The 27985-nt window shown below is 42.3% G+C and overlaps 1 protein-coding gene across 2 annotated transcripts; it reads left to right on the forward strand.

The window, feature by feature from the left end:
• Nucleotides 1–220: 220 nt before the first annotated feature.
• rab28 (RAB28, member RAS oncogene family) lies at nt 221–26881 on the forward strand. 2 transcript variants are annotated; one of them, XM_049736720.2, is made up of 8 exons: nt 221–601; nt 4418–4514; nt 8130–8218; nt 9661–9790; nt 23159–23262; nt 23344–23421; nt 25500–25601; nt 26077–26881. In XM_049736720.2, the coding sequence occupies exons 1-7, from the start codon at nt 527–529 to the stop codon at nt 25593–25595; spliced, it is 669 nt and encodes a 222-aa protein (XP_049592677.1). In that variant the 5' UTR covers nt 221–526; the 3' UTR covers nt 25596–25601; nt 26077–26881. The 2 variants fall into 2 exon arrangements, with proteins under 2 accessions (XP_049592677.1, XP_049592684.1); XM_049736727.2 differs by lacking the exon at nt 25500–25601 and having other exon boundaries at nt 230–601.
• Nucleotides 26882–27985: the final 1104 nt, after the last annotated feature.

Below are 27985 nucleotides of genomic sequence, written 5' to 3' on the forward strand. Positions count from 1 at the left end.
AAACACTCAAAAAGCTCATACACGTCCAAGAATATGCCGCAATATTTATCCGGCATTTATGATAAAATATGAAACGCGAGACAACGCCGAAATGTGCATCCTTTTCTATTTTCTTCGATTCAAGTCGAGTTTTGTTACCATAGTAACGTAGTAGCGCGTCACACTGGACGCAACCATTCTGAAGGCTCGTTGTTGTGATTACGCTTCTCAAGCACTCCCACGTGGTTGTGACGATAGCCACCGACGCAACCGTCTGTCCGAGAGCTTTAGTGTGTGCTCATTTTTCCTTTTTGTACGGACTATTTTTGTTTTTTTTACCTGTGTGAGTGTTTGAGCGACTGAGTCCAGCGTGGCGACGGAGTTGGTACAGTCAAAATGGCGTCCGCTTGTTTCTTCTACACTGTGCTAATCCGTCAGTGATATTAGTCGGCGAGTTTATATTTTAATCCTTGTATTGAGGTATTTCTTCGCTTGGAGGGGGGTCTCGATCTTTCTGGCAGACACTGGCCGAGCACACGGCTGCGTCATGTCGGACTCGGAGGAGGACAGCCAGGACCGACAGCTAAAAATTGTGGTAATCGGCGACGGCGCTTGTGGGAAGGTGAGCGTCACATCACGCACACTTCACTACACTTCACAATAATCGGGTCAATTTTGTCCACACGTCACGGGCGTGTTAATTATTCTACGTAATCCCATGATTCCGATGTCTGTCGGACTCCTCGGGGCTCTGCTCCCGACTGCAGTGCCTCCGTGGGTCACCATGGCGACAGACGCTAACCGACGCATGAGTTGACAACAGGAATGAGACGTGATCGTTTCCTTCAAATACAGTGAAATCATTTTCTTGAAGCTATATCACCCACCCGGAGATCACACGGACTGTTCGTTTACAAAATGTTTCAATGCAAATGTTTGAATTTTGAGATTTTAACAAAAAAGTACATTAACCCGAATAGCCAGAGTTTTGGAAGATAATGAATGTTCTCATTCCAAAACGAACCACCCCCGCTCCCCTCCTGCACTGCCAGGTGTCCGCTCATCACTGACTTACCTGCTTGTGTGTTGGGCTCAGAAAACACCATACCTTGCGCCCCCCTTTTGGATTCAAGACTGCTGACTGACATCTTGAATGCCACCCCACACCTCCCTCCTCTTATTAATGTCAATTTGCCCGGCAAATTGCAATCGGATCGGTTTATTTTGGATGCCATTCTCCGGTGGTATTTTGGCCTGCGGTCGGATCGTCCATTCAGAAAAATAGCGAGATGTGGGAAGGCTTGTCCATCTGAACGGGATGTTTTTGAAATTTTCAGGACTCTCCTGTGGAGTCAGAGTCTTAATATGCCGGGCTTAACTTACACACACGTCTATTTTTCCACCTGAGTGCTCAGGGGTTTCTTCAATATTTGCTGTTCCCTTTAGAAAGAAACCAGCTTTGAATGCAATGTTAAACATGAGGAGTTCAAACATTTATAGTGGAACCTCCGTCGTCGCACATGTCTCAAAGCTCATCAAATATAGAACAAAATATTTGGGAAAATGTTCCTAAAATATTGCATGTATGAATAATCATAACGCATAGCCCTAAATTCAAGCCGGATCGAAATGATTGGCTCTGCACATGTGTAGGGTTGTAACTATCACTTATTTTAATAGACTAATTTGGCAGTTATTTTGGCAGTGAATTGGATGTCTTTATTTGAAAAACGGGGACATTGTTTCAAATAGGTGGTGCAAAAAAATACCCAGATGTAAATTCAGATTCAGTTAGGAGTTAGGTCTTTGACATGTCAGAAAATTAACATAAAACTTGATTGTTGTTTTCCAAAGTAAAATCAGAAGTTTGCAAATAGTTGCTAATGTGTTATTTACAGACTACAGAAATCTGATATTAGTTACAATTGAGGAGTTGCATTGCATGGTCGTCGCGACTGTGTTGTTTTTCTCTGCTCTCCAAGTTTCTTGTTTCAGTGGAACCTCCCCCCTATTTCCCGGCATTGGGATCACTGGTGACCCTGTGCTGGAGTGTCAGGATTACGCCAGCGTTCAAATTCACTCTTCCAATTGTATGCTAGGAAAAAAAAAACTACAAAGGCCCTCCGTTTAAAGAAGGAAAGCCAAGCTACTGGGACGCCAAGACAAATGTCCGAGCGGGCCAGCACGAGCATGAGGGATTCATTTTTGCTGTCCAAGCTCGTTATTCCGGTGTTGCGGCTGATTGTTTGGGCTACCTAAATGAGCCGTAGTCTCCTTGTTGCTGTCATTATTCAGTCACTCTTGAGGCCGCGACAAGCTGAGACTGAAACAATCTAGAGGTCAATGAATGTCCAGAGGAATTAAGTTGGCAGCACAGTGGAACACATCCACCTCACAGTGCTGAGGGTGGGGGTTCAAATCCATGCTTCGGAGTTCCCGTGTGGAGTTCTTTTTCTTTGGGTTCTTCCTACATTCCAAAAACATGTAAAAAAAAAAAAAAAAAACTTGTGTAATCACATTCAGAAATTCAGCAGTAATTCTCAAGTTTGATTGGTATCGTCACAGAGGTGTTGAATGATCAATATGATTGTAGTTGTACAACTGCACTGCGGCCGACTGAGGGCCGCTTCTAATATTTTGATGGTCATGTAACTAAATAAGCTTGCCCGAGCATTAGAAACAACCCCGATGTTGCAGTTCAATTCCTTGAAAATGTATTTGTTGCGGCACAAGTGCTCAGATGTTGCATTGACATTGAGGCAAGCTAATAGACATCCAATGCTTCCTGTTTCCTTCCTGCCACACATCCATCAAAATGAATTCATGTTGGCTGCATCAAAGCCGCAGATGGGCTATTTTCTCCCTCCCGCAACGGTGACAGTGATGGAGATTTCCTAATTTGTGGCAATTATTTGGTTTGCAGTCCGGAGACATGACACACACATGCGCACATATATATGGGTACCCACACCTGTTTTTGTCATTCTCACTTGACAGTTCCATCCGCACAGCGTTCCCTCAGTTGTTGGCTTTTTTAACAAGTCTGTGAAAAGGATTTAAAAATAAAGTTAACGTCATACTTTGTTGCACGGTCTCATAGACGCATGGCAGATACGCTGCGGAAAATGACTTGATATGATGAATTACATCAGACTAGTGGTATATAAGGGAAATCATCAGGGAATGCAAACTTGGTTTCCCAATTTTAGGGTCAGGAGTCCCCAGAACCCAAAATTGGTTGTGTGGAGGATTACATAAAATAGGTAGTTTTAGCCAACATTTTAAATATTTAATGCAATAACTCGTTAAATAGTTCATGGAATAGCTTGTTAAATTCGAATGCAGAGCTGAATAAAAGTACAATGCGCCCCCATGACTTACGTTAACATTTCCAAATGGAATAATCCAGACATGTTAATGGATGAGTTCATTGATTCTGGGGTGGATACTATAATTGGATGATGCATATATGCAATGATTTTGATGCAAATATACAAATGGAAATCCTTCTACTAATTGATACATTGTTTTATATAGTAAACATACCATATGAATTCTTTGGAAATATTTTGGTACTTTTTTGTTTTATTTAATTGCATTATTCAAGTCAGGAGGGCATTTTTACATTTGAGGGCCACATGCAAAAACATCCAAGGATGCAAGGGCCACTTTTACATTGACTTTATTAAATCCACTAAAGTGATTATGTATTATAGTCATATTGTTTTTTTTTTTTGTAGTTATTTTCAACATCTGTTAAAGGTGAGAGGGTAGTTTAGGGGTTTTCATGATTTGGGGTTGGCCCACAGCCCTGTATCCCACCGGAATAGATCCACCCCTGCCCTGAGTACATCTCCAGTCTACATCAAACCAAAATAGTTGTTAATAAGATGATGTTACTTGAGGGTCTCAGTTAATGTGAGCTGTTCACAAATGAGACAGACAGCAGAAAGTGGAGGAAAACAAATGTTGCTTCTAATTTAGTTGTTTAACGGCCTCTCAGACTATTGCCATGTACGACCCTGCTTCCAATTTTGTTATCGTATTTTTTGTTTTTAATTGTTTACAGTTCTTACCTTTTGTTTTTTATTGTGAATTTGTACTTTTTTGTGGTTGTGGTATTACCTCTTGGGCCTCTGCCAGGACTCCCCTGAAAAAAAGACATCTGCCGATCTCGATGGGATTTTTCTGGTCAAATAAAGGTAAAGTAAAAATGAATCAAATAAATGATGGGAACATTACGTTACTTTGGGAGATTCATGGCTTTCTATTGCAACTGACACCCGAAAAATCACTTTTCATATGTATCAGGAGAATAAATGAGTTTTAATGTTCTGCATTTCTCCGAGCCAAAAAGAAAAAAACCTAACGTCTTCCAGTGACATGTTGTTGCTCCCTGCTGACTGCGGCGTCTCCCCTTTTTGCCGCTGTGTTCCAGACTTCACTCGCCACCAGGTTTGCTCAGGAGGCCTTTGGGAAGCAATACAAACAAACCATCGGCCTGGATTTCTTTCTGAAGAGAATAAGCCTTCCAGGTGAGACACCTAACAACAATCATCTGGGAGTGTTCGCTCCCTCACTCAGGGACCGAGCTGGCACACGCGTTTTGCGCACGTTCAGTACCGACTATAGTACGTATCATCTTAATAGGCCAACATGTTAAAAACACACAATTTGTTGCTATGTCATTATGAAAAAAAAAACATAAAAAGGAAAGAATAGAAACTAGAGGTTAAGTCAAGTTTTTTTTTTGTTTTATCAAATTTCAGGTAATTGAGGAGGGTTGATTTTATAGTTAAAGTAGTTAATCTTCTTTGACATTTGCGTGACAATTTAATGCAAATAACCATCGTTTTCTTTGACAAAATGTAACTTTGTAATGTTGTCTGCATGATGACGAGCGAAAATGCATTTGATGCTTTTATGGTTGCATTACTCTTCTTCAAAATTCTTCAAAAAAGCAGAACATTGTGAGCTCCGGTCATCCAACTGTACCTTGAGCCCTGGTTCATTTTCACAAGACAATAGACTGAAGCGTTTTTATTCTTAACCCTCGGGGTGTTTTGACTAAATCGTGTCACCGTGGTATTAAGACACCTTAAAAGCGTTTTAATTTGTGGATGAATTGTACAGTGTCTCCTTTAGCAAATCAAGAGGAAGGCCAGCATCTTGGAACAGATTGTGTTTGACCTTAGAGGTCCCACTGTATTTTATATTTATATTTCCAATCATTTTTTGGACCTCTCCGTATTTTCGTGTCCCAGCGTTTCTCGCCAGAGGTTCGGGTTAATTCTTCCCATCAAGCGATCCCAGCTGAATGTGTCTTTTCTGGTGGCGCCTCATTGTAGCGCGTCTGCCACTTCTCAGACTTATTCGCTGTGAAGGCTCTTCCCTCCAGAGCAAACAGTCCACAAGGCCGGTGGACGGCTCACGTCCCGGCCGGGCCAGCCTGGGCTCATAATCCTGTGGGCACAGCGCAGAGTAAATACATGAACAGTTTTATGTTCCTATCGTGGATCCCCAGGTTCAACCGATCTTTGTCCTGTGCCATATAAAACATTCGTGTTCTTATTTGTTTATGCCCGGCTTGTGGAATACAACTGCGCTCTATGGGCTCATTAGTTTTTTTAAATAAAACATTTATTTGACCTGTTCTATATTTAGACATTTAGACATGACTTGCCACCATGTGAAATAGAGATATATTTTTTTGTCAGCGTCTAAAATGTCAGTTTTTACTCTCTGCCAAGGCCCGAACGGCACTAGTCTGCAAAGTTTCTGTATTCTTTCATTACTAATAAAACAACATTAAGTAAAGTTGTGTGCGCAAAGTAGAGGTTATGCTGATTTGCGAGTTGGACGAAGGATTGTGTTTTGATTGTGTGTCTGTTTCGGCTTATGAGACGCGGGAGAACTGAACCCCCAAAAATGTTGCGGTAGAGCCCGAACGAAAAGAGCCGACCGTAAGCACCGTCCCGGCTCAGCTGGACTTAATATGAACTTCGACTTAATCCCACGGCAACCCCTGTTGTACGCTTCTTACTGAACCTTTGAGGGCTAAACTGCGCACCTTCATGTCAACACCATGCACATTTATCTGTATCACTAGAGCGGCAACAACACCAGCTCAACACTTGAGTTGTTAAAGGGCCCATTTTCTGGGGAATTGGGTGTTGATGAGCTGAGGAAGAGGAGTATGACTCGAGGATCTTGGTGGTCCCGAACTTTGTTAGGACCATCACCCGGCCTTTAGTTGGAGCGGTCGTCTGGGTCTCCACGGAGCCGTAACCATCTTTTGCCGCAGTGTTTGTGTGCGTGTGTGCGGCGGGTGGGTCGAGGGGTTAGCCTTTAAGCCGTCTCACCATGAAGGCCCAGCTTGTCAAATTTAATGTACATTTTCCAAGGCAAGGAGAGGTGAGTCGAGGCCGACTGGCACATAACAGCTTCCCCTGTGAGGGGACTTTAGAACAATACGTTGAACACCAGATGTGAAGGGTGGGGCAATAAGGTTGGAATTTTAAAAGCCTCTTTTAAATGGGACATACCAATAGATACAGCCATGATTCATATGTGCCTTTTAATTTAGAACCAAGCGGATATTGCCCTAAAGGTGCTATTAAAGTGAGTCAAGAATGTCATTTTTTTTTTACCGTTAGAACAAAGATTGACTTTTTTTTTTTTCTCAAGAAATGAACAACAAATACCCACACTGTAAATCATTGTACTTCTGGGAAAGGTTCGTCGTCATCTTTTTAGAAGATGATGAAGAAGGCTAGTCATGGGAACTTTGGTTTTCACAACAAGGATTTCCTGCACCAAAAGGCACATTAACACCTTTGGCTACAATGCGATGTGGTACTCTGGATGAGGTAAACCAATTTTAAAAAAATAAAAATAATAATGTAGCCACTAAGCCTCTATAACTGAACCATGAATTAGTGAGCGATCATTGCGTGAAAATGTTTTGTCGTCCGAAGGTTTAACCTTTGCGCCACAATTCTAAATAAATGTTTTTTCATCCACATTCACTGCGCATTTACATCCTAAGTTCCATTGCTGAGTCACAATAGTTATCGTGTTTATGCAGGCCCGTATATTGTCGTCGTGTAGATTTCTTCATCCGTGTGCATTTTTGCGCAACCTTATTTGAGGGTTATCTGTCAGTCTGAAATGTTTCCTCCCAAGGCATAAGCAGAAAAATGCCAGTGGCGTTGAGTCAGTGTGAACCTTTTGGAACACAAATAAAGCGAGTGTCCGAGGGCGCTGGATGGGCGGGGATGGCGCGCCCCACCGCCAAAGAGCAGTTATTCATCGCCCTTCTCAATGTAGCTTTACATTGACACTGTATAGTCTAGATGTAGTGACTGTGAACCTCAACATTTCCTCTCCTCGCCTTCAAAATAAGGGGGCAAGTCGCCCAGCCGTGTCACACTGGCCGCGTAACACCACTATAAACTCTTCGCTGTCTGGTCCTCTCATCCGCCTTCTTCTGACCACCCCTTTCATTTTCCAGAGGAAGAAAATATTTATTTGGGTTTGGGTTTTTTGTGCCTGTCTTTCTCTCTCTCTCATTGAGCCTGTCTTTCCCTTTCCACTGACATGAGGACAAGAGTCCTCTTTTCCTCCTATTTTCTGTTCAATTATTGCCATTTTCCCTAACAGCCCATAATTCTCTTCACCTTCCTGACTTGGCAGCAGCAGAATATGACACACATGCTACAATGCATACAGCTCTTTTAAAGCCACAGGATAAAGAATTCTGGGATGTCGCCGCGAGACCTGTTTGGATAAATGACAACCCCCGGTTTATTTTTTTCTATCATTTCTATTAACAATAATGAACTTTTAACACTCATCCAAACCCAAGGCCTAGCCAGCAATACAAACCTCTCAGAATCCCTCGGAATTGATAATTCGTTTAAAATGTGGGTAACTTTTTAGAGTCTCATTGTCATTCTTGTAGGTTTTTATAACGTACAATATTATGGAGTGCTGTCTTTCCTCATTAAAATACACTTAATTTTTTGGTGAGAAAAACTGGAACTGGTGAGTGCATCATGAGCGTGTTCACGGCACAAATAAAACTCGTATCTCAAGACACCACTGTATGTATTTTATGTCATGGTACGTTTCTCTTTTACCCCCTGTAGGCAATTTGAACGTGACCCTGCAAGTGTGGGACATTGGAGGCCAAACGTTAGGAGGGAAAATGCTGGATAAATATGTGTACGGAGCTCACGTAAGTCACCATACCGTGTTTGTACTCAAACTTATGACAACACTTTTTATACTGTTACTCTAACAAACAATCGCTTCATCTTTCTTACGGTTTAGCGTGCGCATCGTCTTTCCCCAATATGAAGGCCTCAGTCGATTTCGGGAATAGGGGAAGCGCTCATCACTGCGGTGGGACACTAATAGGAAGAACAGGAAGGATTAGTTTTGAGCCGCGTCAGTGACTCCGCTCTCGCTTATTATTAGAGTCTCGTCAGACCTCCTGGCTGGAGCCATATGATAATAAACTCAAGACATCGGCTGACACATGAACTGATGGTGAATGCAGCAGGCCGGTAGAAGCTCACAATTTGTGTCAAAGTGATGGGGCCATGGAGGAATTGGCAACATCCGCAAGCGCTGGTCGACTGGTTGCAATTCTCAACTAATCTTTCAGGGATTTTGGTTCTGTTGAGGAATAACAGTACGATAGATTTGTTAACGGATATCTTAGCCAAAATGACAGATGTGGCTGACGTTAGATAGGTACGGTACATGCTTCGTTTCACAATTTTTGACAATGCAGAAAAATTACGCCCATTGCCGTACTCAACCAACCTGTCCCGCTCGGTTGAAACCAGGCTGCGGTTGACTGCTATAGTTCCCAAGTTGCTCAGTCTAAAAATGTAGCCTGTTATTTGTGGCAGTAACTATGACTGGGTAGTGGGCAGCAGGGAGGCGGCAGTCAAGTGCTTTCCGTCACCTGCAGAATGTCTCTTATTTGAAGAGGCCTACTTTAAGACCACATGCAAAAAGATAAATGGCCCTCCACACACCCTACAACAATTGCGCATTTGTGTCTCATCACAAGTTGTCATGCTGGTTTAATGCGCAGAACTTTCCCTCCTTTTGTTCCACCTTGTGCATCCTGTAATCAATCACGTTGTGTCTGGAAGGACGGGCGGTAATCGCAAGCGTCATGAGCTGTCGACACCGACCGCGCAGATTGTGACAGTGCGTGTCTGCTGAACAATCCCCTCCAGTCATGCTGCGCAGTACAGTAACAGGAGAAAAATTCACCTTGCTGGCCCACATACTGCCTCCATGTGCAGATGTCATAACCTCTGTTTCAGTGCTCCCCAAATTATTTGGACCACTTCAAAGAATACTTGGCTGTCGAAGCACCACCGTGAGATGCCTGATATTAAAATACAAAGTGGGCCCAAGTGTTCATCAAAAACACTTATGCCCAAATGTATACCCATATTTGTTATCTAATCTCTATCTTTTGATTGTATTTCAGTTTTTTACTACACATCTGATTAACAATTCAGTGATTCTTATGCATACCAGTAGAGCAATCCCACTAGTGGTCCTCATCATACCACACTGAGAATCTCTGCTCTCTTTCAAACCAATTACAAACTTGTGTGTGATTGTATTCTGTTTTGTTCCTCTCCAACCTAGGGGGTTCTCCTTGTGTATGACATCACCAATTACCAGAGCTTTGAGAATTTAGAGGATTGGTTCAGTATTGTGAAAAAAGCCAACGAGGAGTCCGACATCCAGCCTATTGTTGCCCTGGTTGGAAACAAAAGTGAGTAACTTGTCACACATGCAAAATCATACAAACATTTGTTGAATAACCCACAAGTGGGCAAAGATGTTCAGTAGTTTATATACACTGGATGATTCCTTCATTTGCTTCACCCTGTTCCACATTTCATGTTATGTGTCTGTGGGGGAGTGAGTCTTTGATAAAAGCAGACATATTTGAAGTAGCGCCAGATAACTGATCTTACGTGATATGTCTATCGATAAGAAGGTATCTTGGGTTCGGAGCGATGGGAGTGTTGATGTTTGTGAAATTTGGGGAGTCAACACAGATGATTTAAGTCCTGCAGACCCATCAGACTCCAGGAGAGCGCTTATCTGCGTCTCCCCTGTCTCACGCTCAGATACCTCTCAGACCAACCCTCCTCCCCTGAGCCTTCCCGTTCTCGAATCGTCGATCAGGCAAGGTTGACATTAACCAGACGGCTGAGCTGCTGTCTCCAGAATAATGGCCAATAATCATGACATCCCACTGAACAGATGTGTTGTCTTGGGTACCGCTGTGTTATTGTGAAGTGTCAGCGTGTACATGACTGTCCACCTTGTTGGACGATGATGAACCGATAGCAGAGTAGTGTCTGCACACCGGGAGCTTGTGAATGTTAACTCATGGGGGCCACAGGTCACATTTTAACTCTCCTGCACAGAGCACATTCTCTTGTCTACTCTTGCAGCTCCAAGAAACGGCTTTAGAGGTGGGCGCCGCTTGTATTTAGACTGTAATTTTTAAGTACGTACATCCCACCGTCATGGCCCCCTTCTAATGGCTCTCTTGCTTGGAATACCCCCATGTGTGTTTTCTGACCAAAAAAGAAAACTGCAATCCCACACAGATTGCTCCACTAGGAGCCATCAATCACCTTGTGAATCCCCAGCACTTCCCTGGCTTCATTTTTAAGACGACGTGAAAGTTTAGTCTTAAAAAGCTTCGTTTTGAAAGCTTCTCACATGTAGCGCACCGTTTCGCCTGTACTCTTTAAGGGGCTTTTACGTGTCACACATTGCTCATATTTGGGTTTTTCCAAGCCGAATTCTTGGTTTGCAACAACAATGAACATGTGATTACGTGGCATTCTTTCCGAGTTGAGACGTCTTTCTCAGCGGTTCCCATGATGTCGGGCGAGTTGGGCAACATGCTTGCGACAAACCAAAATAGATGAGCAGACATAACTAGGAGCTTGTACAAACATAACATATTTGTGTCTGTGAGGACCTCGCTCGGTTGGGTGTTTTGACACCCGGGGACATTTCCACTCAGATAAACTTGAGGCGAATAATCAGCAATGGTGGGAAAAGAAAAAAAAAATAAGTGGTGTCCTTTTAAGAGACGAACTTATGTCGCTCATGACACTGTTTGGGTGGTTTTCACGCAGTTGTTGCCAGCAAGTGAGGTATATTGAACGGGCTGAAGTACTCAGGGTGTTGCCAAGTTGATAAAATGACAGCGGACATGCTTTAATACATGCATACTCAATTGCATTCCTTTTCCAATCACATTAGAGAAATAATTCCAGCAGTGCCTTGAAGATTTCTTTGACATTTGAGCTACAAGGGATGTAAAAACACCATTGGCCCATCAATAGTTTAGATCAGTGGTTCTTAAGCTGGGTTCGATCGAACCCTAGGGGTTCGCTGAGTCGGTCTCAGGAGTTCGGCAGAGCCTTCACTGTGGAGGTCCGAACGCATCTGATTTATCATGTAAATTTGTGATGACACATATCTGAACTGATTTTGCAAAAGGCAACAGCAGAAGTCACACTGATTTACAGGTGTGTAATTTGTTGTGAACCAACAAAATGCATCTTACATGCATTTTGTTGGTTTTGTTCTTTGAACAAGGTGATGTTCATGCATAGGTCCTTTTGTGCACCAGTAAAAAACATCGATGTGTTGAATTTGAAAAAAATAATGCACATATGAAACTGGCGGGGTTCCGTACCTCCAATAAGGTTAAGAACCACTGGTTTAGATCATCTAACCGTCTCAGCAACATATATTAGAAGCACAACATGCAGCCAATGATTTTTAACAAAACAGGCATACTAAAACATGTCTTACCTAACTCTTCACTCATTATTGTCCAAGAAACATACAGACTTTCAGTCTTGAGGCAGCATAATGCCATGTGTCGACCATGGAGTCAAGGTTGAATTAGATAACTTGTCCAGGAGAGCGGATAGATTCTGAGAGTTTTTCCACACTAAGTTTAATTTGGTTGATTATTTGTGAAAATGACGGACCACAAGGTTTGTGAAAAAAAATTTACTTGACACATTTTTCTATGTCAAACTCCTCCAAGTTTGCCAATTTGACCTTACAGACAATGAGAACCTTCTTCAAACCAATTGCACAAAATTGGAATGCACAGAAATAAGTCTGAGTTGAAAATATATTTGAAATAAAGGCCATTCATTATTAAATGGCCCTTAATTTTATCCAGAGATTTCATCTACATTTCAGACGATAAATATTTTTGTGAGGCTGGATGGCGATTTTAATTGGAATACTGTCCTCACAGGGTAATTTGTAGTAATCAAGCTTAGGGAGCAGATGGGCTTCTCCATGAAGGTAGCCTTCCTGTTCTTACATTGCCCCGAGTGCCCTCTTGTGCCATTTCAGTCCTGGGGAACAACCTCCCCTTTCTTCTACATCGAAGCATGGCCGGCCGGCTGTGTGCTTTTCGATGCACCAGCATGCGTCACGCTCCTGGCCCTTACATTTTGCCCATATCCTTGTATTGAAGAACGGCACCACTTGTAACAATTCAGCGAGGAAGCCAGTGTAGTATTTTGATGAGGTTTTCCGTACATGTACTCTGCACAAAATCCAAACAAGCCTTTAGATAAAGAAGCTGGTTACATGAGGGCTGAAGGAAATCAAATTTATTTTCCGTATAGAACTGTAATTGTATGTTACATGCGTAGTCCGGATGTGCTTCACATATTTAGTTTTATCTGTCATACAACTGACAAAATTCTGAGTCTGTTTGGCCACTTCACTTGAGTACAAAACCAAGACTTTTGAAAATCAGATGATGGGTTCCTGGAGAAACTGATTTTCCGTCAATTCGCCTATAGAAAAGTGGTTGAAAAACCCCCACATTCAAATTAGAATAAAATGTTAATGCTATTATTCCCTAATGTATCTCCCGGACACTTTTTTTCATTTGCTGCTCGCGGGGAATCTTTACTCAGATTGGCTAAATTTACAGTAAAAATATCCACCAATAAAATCATACGTTCAAAATTACTGTGATGTTTCAAACTTTTGAAATCAGTTTAAAAAGACAACCTAAATAGAGCAAAAGGAACATTAACCATAAGAGCAGTATGAGAAACAAAATAGGTCATGCACTTCAATCAACAAATGTTTTGGGGGGACTGTATGGAGAATTTTAGAGTGATTTGAAGTTTTCAATCCATGTTTTTCTGTTTTTAGAAAATTACAGATAATAGCCACTTGTCAATGTCGATTATTTTAGAGCATGGGTCAAAACTAAGGATGGGAGGACTAGTATATTTATTATGTTGATTTTATAGGGCACCGTGCCCTAAGTACATAAGTACTCAATGTATTTTTTTAAATCATTTGCCATAAGTTTTTGCAATTTTTTTGCTGACCCCTAAATCGGCCTGAACTAATTCGTCTCAGTAATTTGGGTCAGTTTAAGTACTAGATTCCATTCCATTCCATTCCATTCCATTCCATTCCATTCCATTGCATTGCATTGCATTGCATTGCATTGCATTGCATTGCATTGCATTGCATTGCATTGCATTGCATTCCATTCCATTCCATTCCATTCCATCTAATTCAATTCAATTCAATTCAATTCAATTCCATTGCAGATCTTACTGTCTGCAATTCTAAAACATGTCACAACATGCTATCATTATTGCTACCAAATATAAATGTCCTCTCTGCTTATGTTAGTACTTCTATAGACATGCAGTCTGCATCATTTATCAACCCAATTTGTTTTTATTAAGTAGGGATTGGAGGACCCTGCTCGCTTCCCATTGCCGGTGCTCTCTCTCCCCCAGGAGCTCCAGGAACATCCATCACGGGCTTGCACAGCCCTTATTTGGGGTGACTTAAATGGGTTCAGTTCTCTTAACCCCTCCTCATCACTCATGGGGTTTCTCCACGGCCGATCCGCACTGGTCCACCATGGGAAACTCCTTATGTCTCAGTCAAGTCGTACCTGCCCTTGTTTCTTTTGCCCTGCTTTGTTCGCAATGTTCCTATCTTGCACCATCACATTCCTGCACAGATGCTATTTCAATGACACACTTAGACTTATCTCACTTTCTTCTGTGTGGACTTTTGCCGTTGCCAACCTTCCTCACAGTAATGTCTTTTCATTGGCTCCTTGTCGTTGTTGTGTCAAACAACATGCACGTGTTTGCCTTGTGCACGCTGCGGCGGATCGCTCCGCATGTCTTTTTACCCATCACACTTCTCTCCAGCCATCCATGTGAGTTTCAAAGAGTCAAAACACGGCCCTTCACACGAAACGTGTTCTCACCACCAACATTGTCGGGCTTGATTTGTTTGTACATTTTGCGATGCTTCGGGTGAAGTTGAAGCCAATGCCGTGACCCCTTACACGCCCCACCCGTCACCTTCATGCCCCTGTAAAGCTGCTACAGTTCCTGTCTGTTCAGAGTTGGCCTGCACATTTCTCAATAGAGAGATGCTCAGAAGTCCAGGGGTGCAGAGGAGCTCAATGCGCTTCTGTTTTTGGTTTAGCTGAAAAATGTTTTTCCTGGCTCAACCCTCTCCTACTTAGGTCCTCTTACAACAAACTAAAAGGTCCTAATTGCCCCCGGGGGAAAGGTTTAGCCACAATAGACATGTGGTGGGACAAAAGCCCAGTACTCTTGTGCCTTCACCCCTCCCCAGATTGAAGGGATGAACACGTCAGCAGTGTCTGTGTCGCACGGTAGGTTGTGCAACCGCAGCTTTGACGCTGTATATACACTATATAGAGCTAGTTAAGGCATGGTTTACGGATGGATAAAATCCTGGAATGTCTGCCGTTTGCGGCAAATCCAGCGTTTCCTTTTTCTCTTCACTTTTTACTCGCCCTAAAAGGGTCAGCACAGACGTATCGTGTTGTCTCGGTGACAGCGCCGACCGTTTTTTTAAAGTGATGGAAAATGTAGAATCGCGTTACTGCTGGACTAAAGTGGGATGAATGAAGAAGTCCAGCTGTCTTACATTGCGACTGATACTTGGCGTAACACTCCCCGCAGCCAACGCTGGGCTGTGTGACCAGTACTGATTAAGAAATACTTGCCAGGGTTTGTTTAAGCAGATTTGTGGCACACAGAGCACCGCTGCAAGAACCCTTTGAACAACTGTAGTCCAATTGAACTAAGCACTATGATTTAATTGTGACAACTCAATGCCCCCCCCCCCCCCCCACACACACACACACATACACACCAAGCACACACACAGAACTCCTCATCTCTTTTGACTCTGGTGCCTGTTAAAACATGGAAAGTCCTCATTCATTCTAGCCATCCATAAAGCAAATATTGTTGCACATGCAGCTGTTGATCAGTCTTCCAATACCGTCTTGTGTGGTCAGTCATGGGCCATTTGAGTTGCACAGCACGGCTTAGCCACCTGACCTGAATGCATCCTGGAACCCTCATCCTTCTCAGGCTCGACTTTATTTCCTCACTTCTCCACAACATTGATATGGAGGAATTTGTGGACGGGGCTGCGTTGACGCATCTTTTCATCTGTGATTTCCAAAACCCGCTTTGAACCTTGAAATCACTGGCTCTCTTTGCTAAAAAACTCTGCACTTTTACTCTTTTCTGTTCAAACATCACCAGCAGGGAAAGAGTGGCAGTTTTTCACATTTAGCAGTAGTAATTGGGCCATAAGAAGGGCACCTGAAATTGAATTCTCCTGCCTTGTAGCATCAAACACACGCACGCACGCACGCACGCACGCGCGCGCGCACGCACGCACACACACACACACACACACACACACACACACACGTGGTAATATTCTGCTTCAGTGTTGTGTTATTAGCCATAGTTTCCATGTCAATGCTGAAAATACAAATAGTGTGAGCAAGAATGTAACAGACAAAATGGTAACAATGGAACATGACGTTGTAGCCTTTGCACTGTCATTTTTCCAGAACCAATGTGAATTGGGATCGTTTTAATCATGTCGTTCAAAAATGCAGTGAAAGCAAACCCAAGCAGAAGTTTTCTTTTACCAAGTACAGGGTTCAGATTGTAGGCAAGCTTATTGGTAGTGATGATGCTTAATATGCTGTACATTGCATCAAAAGTCCCGGTGAACCTAATAATTATGAATAGACTCATAGGGATGTGACGAGTCCGATGATGAAGGCTCCCCTGTGCTCTCCAGAAATATTATAGTACATAGTTGTGCTTCGGGCTCACAGAGACACGCATTACTGCTTAGCCATAAAAGTCCACTTAGTTTAACAGCAGCAGGAGAGCTCGGAGGACACTGCCAGTGAAAGCCCGGGCAGCGTCTTGTGCGGTCAGCTCAGTACTGGGCCTTTTGTTCACTTTTCATGACTCCTGAGGGCCCGCTCACACAGCCTGCGAGGCCCTTGGACCCACGTTTTACTAGAGCTCTGACGGTCACGCACTCCAGCTACTGCCAGACATTTACATTCCCCAACTTAGGCGGTAGGAAGACCACATTGTTGCTTGGGCCACCATAGAAGAGTGTGTGATTGCACTGCGAGGTGCGAAAGCAACGTGTGTGTGACACGCACGTGTGCGTCCGTACGGGCTTTCATGAAAAACGATCGAATGACAAGATGAGCTGTGATCAATGAGCTGTCGACAGAACACTTCTGACCTAGTGGAAAGCAAGTCCCCTGACGTTCCCGGCCGGTTTCAGGCCACCGGGGCGGGGGGGCGCCGCCACACAAAGAACGCTCTGTCTCTGTCAGGATTCCCCTGAGAAGCCTCGCGCAGGCCTCGCTCACCTTCCGCAACACCAGCCTACTAACAGCACTTCATCTGTCTATATTTGCTTGAACCAGTCGTGATTATGTTATTACCCAAGCTTTAATATGCTGCTGATTGCTTCTCATTATTCTGTCACCAGTTATATTCACGTAGATCCACGGGGACAAGGAATTAATTGATAGCGCAGAATTGCAACCTTGTTGTGGACTACACTGACTGTGCAACAGAGTTTTCCTCTGCGCCGGCTGAAAGAATACAACAGTTATAGTATAATTCAGGCACTTCTATATTAAATTGATGTCGTTAAATTAATAATGTTTCCATCTGAGGAAAATAAATAGTGCTGAATATAAACAATGGTGTCACTGTTACAAATTAATTTTCCTCCAAATGACAACTTGGCTTGAGAATAACTAACTGCTCGGTGTCCCTCCATAACACTTGACAAAATAACACTTTGTAGTTTTCGGAATGCAAGTCCCGTAATCGTCAAATGATTTATTGTACACTTGAGAGAATTTTGTAGGTTGTAAAGTATCATTGGCCAGCTTGTACTACAAAATTCAAGCAAAAATTGAACGCCACATCAATTACCTTTATAGATTCTCCTGCAAAGCAATGGAAATATGGCTTTGTGTGCACCAACCACACTGAAGCCTCGTTACAATGTCTTGGTCCTGGTCTGTGAGCTGTAAAGGTTCTGTGGAGCAATATTGAAGCTTTAAAAGTTGTTTAGTTTGGTTTTGTTTAGTTTGAAACATGATTTAAAACAGCTTCCATACACTACAGGTTTTTGAAATAGAACAAGTTGGAAGTCAACCAGCATTACTGAATGGCTTATGTTTCACATTGGAGGTTCCCCTGTATTATGCAACACAACAAATGCAGAACCAATACCATCCATCCATCCATTTTCCGAGTCACTTAGTCCCCACGGGGGTTGCGGGCGTGCTGGAGCCTATCCCAGCCGTCATCGGGCAGTAGGCGGGGGACACCCTGAACCGGTTGCCAGCCAATCGCAGGGCACATAGAGACAGACAACCATTCGCACTCACACTCACACCTAGGGACAATTTGGAGTCCTCATCGGCCTACCAAGCATGTTTTTGGAATGTGGGAGGAAACCGGAGCGCCCGGAGAAAACCCACGCAGGCCCGGGGAGAACATGCAAACTCCACACAGGGAGGGCCGGAGGTGGAATCGAACCCGCACCCTCCTAACTGTGAGGCGGACGTGCTACCCAGTGCGCCACCGAGCCGCCAACCAATACCACATACTTCCAAATTTGTCTCCTGAGCCCATTTTATTCAGAATGGCTATTGGTATTTCATCACGGTGCAAGTGAACGAGATCACTTCTAATTGCCATTTAATCTAAAAAGGCTTGCCAGATCTTGTAGTCGATGAAAGACAGCATGGAACACATCCAACCACCACACGGCTGATTTACTTTGTGCAGACAGTTTCTTTCGCAGTTTGTTTGATAACCTTCACGTCACCATATGCAGTCTGCACTTTTGTCACTGAGGGGGAAACTGAAGAAAACCCAGAGGGGTCTTAAAGGCCTGCTGTTAGGTAATGTTGGAAGTGATAGGCTCTCCCTTGGGGTTGATTAGTCTCAACCGTGTAACTTTCTTTTAATAGGATATGACCCCTCTGCGCCCCCAGACAACAAGCGGCCCACCATTCCTATCGCATTCCAACCTCAGCCCGCAGACTCAGCCTAGCTGCTGTTTAGTTTAAAATGCCAGCAATTAACTGTGCTATGTCAGGCATATTCTCAGGCCGTCCATTGCTGGGAAACTTGTTGCCATTGGTCCCCAGCAGCGTATTTGCAGGACCAGTAAGTGGGTGTCTATGTTATCGCAGTATGCTTTTAAAAAGCCCACTGATTATTACGACAGCTATTAGCCGATTGTTTGGCCTTGGCAGTCAGTGCAGAAATATGAAAAGTGGATTGCAAAACATTTTGGATTATTGTTTAAAATAACAATACTATTACATTATTTGTGAGAATGTTTTTGTTTGTTTTACATTTCATTATTTGTTTTGCATTTGAACTGACTTCTCCCTTTTGTTCGCGTATGGGACTTTTGACCAAACCACATAACTTTGTCTTCTGAAATTTAGCTAGTTTAATGCTAACACAACGTACAATGGTTTAGACCAGGGGTGTCAAACTCGTTTTTTTCGCGGGCCGCATTGTAGTCATAGCTTCTTTTGGAGGGCCATTATGACTGTCAACCCAAATAAATGTATGAGCGCCTCACATTATATACAGTAAAAGCAAACTGACAAATAACTCGTTTTCAAATAAGACGAGTAAAAACTGGTCAAATATTTAAAAAAAAGGTATTAAAAGTGAAGACAATTTGCAATTCTAGTAACGACACACAAATTTGATGCACAATTTGTCTTCGCGGGCCACATAAACTGATGTGGCGGGCCGTATCTGGCCCCCGGGCCTTGAGTTTGACACCTGTGGTTTAGACAGACTAACAAAACTAACATTGGTTGCATTTTTTGTATGCTAATTTCCACCCCTCCCACACACACTCACACACACTAGCACTAAGACAAAGTTAATGACAATCAAATTATCTTTCTCAAAACAGTTGAGCAAGGCGTGTGAATCAGAAGGAACAGCACAATGTTAGTGGGCATTGAAAAATAAAAACAAAACTATTTAAACCTTTACATTCTATTTATTCATTCAAAAACCTTATTACATAAGTTTGCATTGGTGTCTTTTGGGTTCTGAAACAGATTAATGGTATTTCTATTCATTTTAATGGAGAAAGAGGAATTGGGATGGTCATGGATTGAGACTCCACTGTATTATTTACAATAGATGATTAAACTGTATGGCTAAGTAATGCCACCACCATTTTCATTACTCTGTTGATCACCTTTCCATGGTTGTGTGGCTAAATGCCATATTTTCAATCATGGAACTACGATGCCAGCATTTATTTTTGCCCTCCACAAAGGGGACACTAACAAACCCGTCACCTAAATAACAACTTCTTGCGGTAAAAGCTTCATATATCCATCAAATATTTATCTCCAACTGCTCACTCAAAATTCACCGCATCGGCATGCAGATATTTTAAATAAACATTGACGGTGACCAGAACAAGGGAGAGCCATCGCTCTTGACGAGTGATGATCCACTCCACTATCTCTTCTGCGCTCGGAGGCCTAAACAGTTTAAGGTCGTGTTTGCAGTCACTTCCTCTGGGTTGTTAAGCTGATGTACAGTTTGACAGACATAGAAGGAAACCAGAACATGGCGGGAAGATTGTTTTGACCTGATAAGTTGAGATGGGTACGTTTGGAAGACAAATTGAGCAAAGCACTAAAACGCAAGGATTAGTCTCGTATTCCGACTAGCTAGACAGATGCCACATGCTGCTAAATTTTGAGGACCCATCTTTACAGTCTCTCCACGGCTCTTGACTGATCATGTTACTTTCAATGGTGCAAAATTGCACTGCATCACATTGATGTGATATGTTTTTTAGTATTTTACTCTTCCTGTAAGGGAATCAAAACCCCACGTTTGCAAAAACTAACATTTGCAGTATATGAACTTTTCATTTTAATCATCATTTTAAGTTGGGTTCGTTGTACTGACGAAAATAACAGTATTATATAACCACAAAGAACTTAAAGCGAGTGGCTTCAAACAATAGTTGTTGAGTCCCAAGTGTTATAACACATCACTTTGTAACATTGTGAAATAAAAGCCGAACTCCTGATCTTATGTCTCTTGTACTGTATATAGAGCTTGTTATTTGAAACCCAAATATCTGATGTATACAACAAAAACGAAGGAACTGACCTTGCCGTTCCACTACTTTTGGAGGCGTCCGTATCTACCAAACGTGATGATGCTCTCTGCCTCATATTTCTTTGTTTCTTATCTATGTACTTCTTTTAGTATTCAGACCGAAAAAAAAAACACATAACTGAAATAGCTTGTGTTACAGCGATCATTTAACTCAAATGTATGTCAAGACTGTCAGGAAAAACATGCACTCTGGTTTTAAAATGTCAGTGATGACAAGCTGTTACTGTAAAGTGTTGTATTTGAATGACATCTCGAAAAGTTCTTTAACAAGAGTTGATTGATAAGACATTTTAACCATCCCTTGGTCTAAGCCACATGGTTGTTGAACTCATTTTTGTTGTGGGGGACAGCGTAGTTATGGTTTCCCTCGTGGGGCCATTAATGGCTTAAATAGAAATGAATGGCCCCTCATAGTATCACATACATACAAGAGAATCCAGTGATAACAAGTTCAACAATTTTCAAATTTATTTTGAAAGTGGGATTGTGACAAAAATTATTGCAATGTCTCACTGTTATTAAAAGGAAGACGATTTACAGCTTTGATATTTTAATAAGAAACATTGAGATGACACATGATTTGCCTTTGCGGGCCACATAAAATAATGTGGCAAGCCGGAGCTGGCCCCTGGGCCTTGAGTTTGACACCTGTGATCAAGGTATCAAAACTAATAGTAGACTGCTTTTTTGCAATGTACAATCCAAAAGCACTCGACTATTAATGCATGTGTTGCTTTCACTCTCAGCTTTCAAAATCGTACCAACTATTTATTCTTTCCCTAATGTGCAACTCTACTCTGGAGCCAGTGTCGATGTTAATGTTACTCAATGTGACACTGACGCACGATTGACCTCTCCCAAGTGCGCAGGATCCAAAGGATTAGCAGTGTTTACCTCAAGTAGCATGGAGGTACCTTTGCATGTTAATGATGGGAATTAATAACCTGCTGACGCCCAAGAGATAGCTGTGTTTACTCCCGGCCTGAGACATGACGGTCTGCCCCTTGCCCTGAAAGGTTTGTGTTTATGTGTCTCTTACGACCATGATAATCTGCTTCTAGTGGAAAATTATTCCTCCCAAAAATATTTGTTTGGTTTCTTTCTATGGCTTGCCTGCTGGCATTTCGGAGGCCATGTGACTTGCTGAGATATTAATATTACTCAATAAACGCAGTATTTATGTTCTCCCAGACTATATATCTGTCTTTCTGGGTGCAGTTCTCCCTAACACATGCTCCCAGGGCATGAGAACACAGTAAATCTTTGACAGCCTCACACAAAGAATAAAACTCTTGGACGGGGGTAGAGAGAAATGCAACACCTTACAGTAGCCTGACCTTCTCCAGGAGCCATAGACGTGCATGCACCAGATACCGGGTGTGGCCGCCTTAATGGACAAAGCCAGAAATAAAGAGTGAGGCTATTGCTTTTCAGCAGCGAGACCCCCGGGTGACCTTCCTCATCGACCCCAGTATGACCCCATGCTGAGGAAAAGGGAGAACTGGAGCAGTCGGTATCACTGCGAAGGAGTCAGATGCACAGGGAGTGCCAAGACAAAAGTTTAAAAGGAGCCGTTGTCATTGTAGCCTCTGTAAACCAGCAGCGAGGTGACAGCCCAATTTCTTGGATCGATGTGCCCGCCTTGTCTCCTCAAAGCTCTTTCTGCATTAGCGCTCTTTCTGTGACTTTAGCCTGGAGTCTTTGTCCACTTATTGTTCCTGACTATCTTTGCTTGTGGTTTGTCTGGTCCAGGTCAAATAAAGGTTCTTGACTTTAGAGTGGAATGTGTTTAAATGGGTTTGAAAGCCAGTTTTGGGCTACTGATTCAAATGGCAACAATTTTACATGCCAATGGACAAAAATAGAAGTGATGTAAACAAAGAGCAACAGTGAAGGTCATCCAGCCACACAAGATAAGACACGCTTGGAAATTACGTCGAGTGATTTATGTCCTTGCCATTGTAGTCCTGATGCCATCTGATTCTTTGGCGATCATTCAGTGAGATGATAGCTAGCTGGAGCGACAGATGAAGATAAATGCAGTATACTTATTCTACTATGGATATTTGGGAAACTAGGCTCTTCATCTCTTAAGTAACACAGGCTTGATCGTCCGTCCGTCTGTCTATCCGTCCATCCATCCATTCATCCCTATTTTAGTTTCTTGGCCAGGGTCAGGAAAGGAGCTGAAATTAACACTGAAACTGATTGCCACGCAGGTACAGAGTCTCTGTGAACAGGGGGTATCGATCCTGTTTTTCACCAATGACCTCACTATTTACAGTCCATGGGTCATGAGCAATTTAACTGTTTACTGCTGGAAACATAAAAACTAGCGGTAGCTGTCTCTTGGTTTGACAGCAACGTAACTATCGAGTTATGTGTTGTCAGGCTCCTTGCGTCTCTGGCTTATGTAAACACTTATCCGTGCTGTTGATGTTGATATATACATGATAGTTAACCTGAGGTGAAAAGCGCCAGCCTGCTCATGTGTCACGCTTGTGTTTTGTCCCCAGTTGACCTGGAGCACATGAGGACGGTGAAGTCCGACAAACACCAACGCTTTTGCCAAGAGAACGCCGTCATCAGCCAGTTCGTGTCTGCCAAGACGGGGGACTCGGTGAGCGTTAGACACCAACAGATGCGTGATTTTGATCAAACTTGCTCGGGTTAGTGTTTCACGTCACATTTCTCTCTTCAGGTGTATCTTTGTTTCCAGAGGGTTGCGGCTGAAATTCTTGGTGTGAAGCTGAACAAAGCGGAGATAGAACAGTCCCAGGTGAGTCATTCAAGTTTCAGATTTCAACAAAGTCTCTCCTAACAAGTTTTGGATGTTACTTTCACCGCCTTCCTGGATTAATTAATTGACCCAAGAAAAATGGTCAGTATGTAACATTATGCTGTTTGTAATGGAGGTCACTGGGAGTGTGTTAGGTCAGCGGAGGTCACCTCACGCTGTAAATGACCTTTTCTTGCATAAACACTGGTTTGTTGCGTCTGCCACAAGTGATGCTCTACCTGCCAATGAGGCTGCCCATCTGTAAATAAGACCCACATTGGCCACATTAACGCATGGAGTCAGAGGTTAAAGGTATGCTTTTGCAGGGGTGAGAAGGTTACTTTGGGTGGCTGATTTATTTGGTTTATCTTCCCAACACGCTATGTTAGCCTAAAAGAGGCTCAGGGCCTGCCAGTGTGACCGGGTTGCCCAAATGTGGCAGCTGTAGGATTTACAGGGTAACCTCCCCCAGAAGCATTAACCCTCGCAACGATACGAGCGGTTGGAGCCACTCTGGCTGGGTAGTGCTTGATGAGCTGGGGCCTGCAGGGAGGTCACGGCCTTGTGAGAGGAGGAGAGCATGTAAAGAGACCACTGGTCAGATTCTCAAGCCCATCATCACCACTGCCACTACCGCTGCCTACTGACTAATGGAGCCGTCTATCTACTTTGCCCTTCCTCCCTGCTGTCACAAGAACAAAGTACTTTAATCCATGTTTATCTAGCGCAGTGAGAGGCTGTGTGAAGAACTGAGTGATAGACTGCGGTTGCCTTAATTAAGGAGCACTACATTGTATTAAAATCCCTGTAAAGTGAAAATAAATGTTTTGTAAATTTACAGGACAGAGTTGGTAAAAACCCTTTCAAATTTGAATGATTTAGGAAAATATTTGAACTGCAAAATATATCTTAAAATCTCCAGTTATATTTCCACGCTACGATGAGAGGCGCTAACCACCAAGCTAGCTTGCAAGCTAATAGGCCTGGGCCTAGTGAATAATTACAACCACGTTCACAACGCAGGTCTTAATGCTAAATTCCGATTTTTTGTGCAGTCTGATTTTTGTGTGTAAGCGTTCACATACCATATTTAATGCAACCTCAGTCAGTTTGGTATCCACAGACTAAAAAGAATCAGGAGAAATAAAAAGGTGAAAAACAGCTTTGTTTGTTTGTTTGTTTGTTTGTTTATTCATTTGTTTATTCATCTGTGAATAAAAATAACCAATCAAATGTGCAATGCTGACCTGAATATATCTGCAAAATTCAGCACTACAAAATTCTTTGTGTTTTTAGCAGTTATCTTCAGATTTTTAATGTATTTTTAAACAAGTGTCTGAATTCACTTCACACATTATTGAAAACATGACAACAACAACAAAAATCTCAAAAATACTTATTACGGTGTTTCAAAACTAATGGAAAAAGAAAAAAAATTGCAAAAATTCCAAAGAATTTGACCTTAACAGTAATTTGTGTAGAATCAAATGTGAGTCGGTTTATAGTATGCTTGCGATACCACAACGTCCGTGATGCTTCCTGTTTAAAAAAATAATTATTTAATAATAATGGTTTTAATTTTTTGTTTTTGAAAAGCAGTTCAGAGAATGGATGAATGGATGGGAGGTCTGCTCTCGGTGCTTGTTTAGAGGTAGAGGAATTGGCCCAGTCAAGCCTCATTATCTGCTGTCATCTGTAGCAAGCTGAACACAAGGGTCACGACCCATGACAGAATTATATCTGGCTGGCTGCCCCTTCCATCTTGCTCCTCTGTCTTTGAGATCAGATAGCGAACCCTCAGATCCGTCACTGGCTTCACCACTGGGCCTCAGCAGCTCATTCATCAGCCGCCCCAATGTTTGCACGCTGCTAATGGGACATAGCTGCTGTTTTCATTTCACAGTGATGTCATCTGTTTTATATTTCCATCCTTCATTTTTTTATTTATTTCACACCCCGACCTCAATGTACCTGCCTTCATTCTCCATTCTTGCCATCACTGTTTATTTTTAACTCATTTCAATCATTTTTTTTATCCTCAATCTTTCTGCTGCCTGGCATGTGACGTACCTGCTCAGAGGATCGTGAAGGCCGAGCTGGTCAACTACCCTCAGGATGAAGGCCCGATTAGACAAGAGAACCGCCAGCAAAGCAAAATATGTTTGGTTCAATAGTTTGAAGTATGTGGCCACAGTAGCATATAGTACATGAGTCTCATAGATGATAACGTAGTTTCCCTGTTGTAGTGGACCCTTTAAATCCCCAAAGAATTCCTGGACTTTCAAAACCATTTGATTTAGTCCAACAATATGAACTGTGTTGTGCTAAACAAACGCTACATTAATAATAATAAAATAATTTAAAATAATTAAAATATGTAATTAATAATAAATGAGCCCCTATTATACATATTAGACATTTTCAACCAAAACATGTTTTTAGAGCTGTCACATTGTGTAAATTTGGTATTTTATGTACTACTACTATATACTACTTTTGTCTTTGATGACCCAATATTCATGAGCTGTTAATATTCTTCATCTCAGCTGTAGCAAAGTATTGAATTCGACCTTGAGTGGGTTGTCCTGGAATGTAGTCATGAGAACAAACAATTACGTGACTTACTGGTGTGTTTATTTTTCTGCGTTCTTGCAGCGTGTGGTGAAAGCGGACATCGTAAACTACAGTCAGGATACGGTGGCCCGAACGGTCAACCACCCTCGCAGCTCCATGTGTGCGGTGCAGTGAGTCGACGCAAAGCCACCATGATGCCATCTTGTCAATCAGTCAGTCAGTATTTTCCTCTCATGCTGACTTGTTCAAACTGTGTCATCTGCACTCGTGTGTGTCGAAAAAACGATCCGCTCTCATTTTATTTCTGTGATTCATCTGCCGATCAGGGCGTGAGACTAAGAGTAAATGAACTCTGTCATCTGTCGCTACCTCGCAACAACAGCAGAGTGGATTCTTGGTTTAATGAGGAGGTGAAAACCATCAGGGTCCCACCACAGTTTTGAGACAATTCTGAATGTGGTGCTAAAATTAATTAGCGCTTTGTTTTCCACAGTACACAAATGAGCATCAAGCAAAAATTATATGTATGTATATATTTCTTTAGGATTCTAGTTAAATCATGCTCAGCTATTGAAAGTATTTCCTCTACAGATTTGTCTCGACACACTTCCTCCAAATTCAACGGTGACACAGTGTTGATAAAGCCTTAGAAGAAATGTTTACATGTATGTATCGTTAGTGAAGAGTGATGTAATTAGTAGTTTATACACTATATGTAAATGTTGACATTTAAGCTTGTCATCCGTTAAAAGCTCTACCGTACCCATCGACGACAACAGAAATAATTAAATGTAAATAAAATGAGATCTTGCTTATGTACAGTTTAAACTGATGAACATTTAGCTGGTTTGTGTTTTGAATAAAAGTTTTATGTTGAAAATGAGAATTAGCAAGTGAATATGGTTTCAAGTACTTTCAATTGCAAATTATCAGTAGTTTCTTTGCAATGTTTTTCGCTCATCTAATCCATGCCAAGAGTGAACTAATAGGGATGTTAAAATTTAAGTACAAGGACTGAAACACAACCCTTCCTATAAAGACCGAGCCAAGCCGCTGCTGGCTAATGATCCACCTCGTCTTTGTTCTGTAAATCTTCGCTAAAATACTGTCTAAATCCACTCTGAACAGATGATACAAACACCTTATAAACGCTTGTAAGCTCTATTAATTACTAAATAGCCTAGGCTTTTTCTACAACACGGTCTGGGTTGAACCCCCCTCTTTTTTTTTTTTTTGCCTCATCAGTGTCACTGAAACCAGCAGTGGATTAAGTGCCTTTGAAACCGCACGGATAAACAAAACAAAAGACAGTAGTATCTCTCCAACCAGGTGTCGGCCCCAGTGCACACTCCAAAAAGGTCAGAAATGGTTGGCCCAGCTGCGGTTGCACAGGCTCCACGTGCATTGTTTCGCTCGACTGGACGTCTTAGGAATTGTCTTGGCTAGATTTTTTTCATTGAGAGCTGTCACCAGTGTTGACAGGCAAGAGTTGCCCTTGGCTTTGCCGCTGTTTAGACAGGTGTTTTTGCAAAGAAAACAACCGCAGCTCATTTCCAAGCTCAGACCGCACTATATTGTCACGTCTCTACAGACGGAAGCAAAGAATATCAGCACAGGAATAATGCTGGAGAAAGGGCGAGGCTTTGCTAAACTGGTGCACGTCAAGGTTGGATGGCTCAAAATGTTTCTTCCTGTTTGTGTGAGGCATTTTTGATCATGTACAAAATTCCACAAATACTTATACCTGATGTACAAGTTCAGATCTGGAGTGCAATTATTGACATCATGTTTTAAAATAAAATATGGCATGGACACATGGCAGAGCAAAAGCTTTTGCAGACAACAATTCTGCTTCCCAATTCTTAATTTTCATTTATTTTGTTAAATGTATGTAGAGTGTATGTCGACACATCAAACTGTTGTAAATAATATCTGGAAAAAGAAAAGGTTTTCTTCTACTTTTTTGGTGAGGTGTTGCTTATATGCTGTA

Source organism: Syngnathus scovelli, chromosome 1, assembly GCF_024217435.2.
Source record: "Syngnathus scovelli strain Florida chromosome 1, RoL_Ssco_1.2, whole genome shotgun sequence".
Classification (NCBI taxonomy): domain Eukaryota; kingdom Metazoa; phylum Chordata; class Actinopteri; order Syngnathiformes; family Syngnathidae; genus Syngnathus; species Syngnathus scovelli.

Coding starts and splice junctions, on each gene's coding strand:
- rab28 (XM_049736720.2), top strand. CDS start 527: ATGTCGGACTCGGAGGAGGACAGCCAGGACCGACAGCTAAAAATTGTG. Junction 9,791..23,158: donor TGCCCTGGTTGGAAACAAAA/GTGAGTAACTTG, acceptor TTTTGTCCCCAG/TTGACCTGGAGCACATGAGG. Junction 23,263..23,343: donor CTGCCAAGACGGGGGACTCG/GTGAGCGTTAGA, acceptor TTCTCTCTTCAG/GTGTATCTTTGTTTCCAGAG.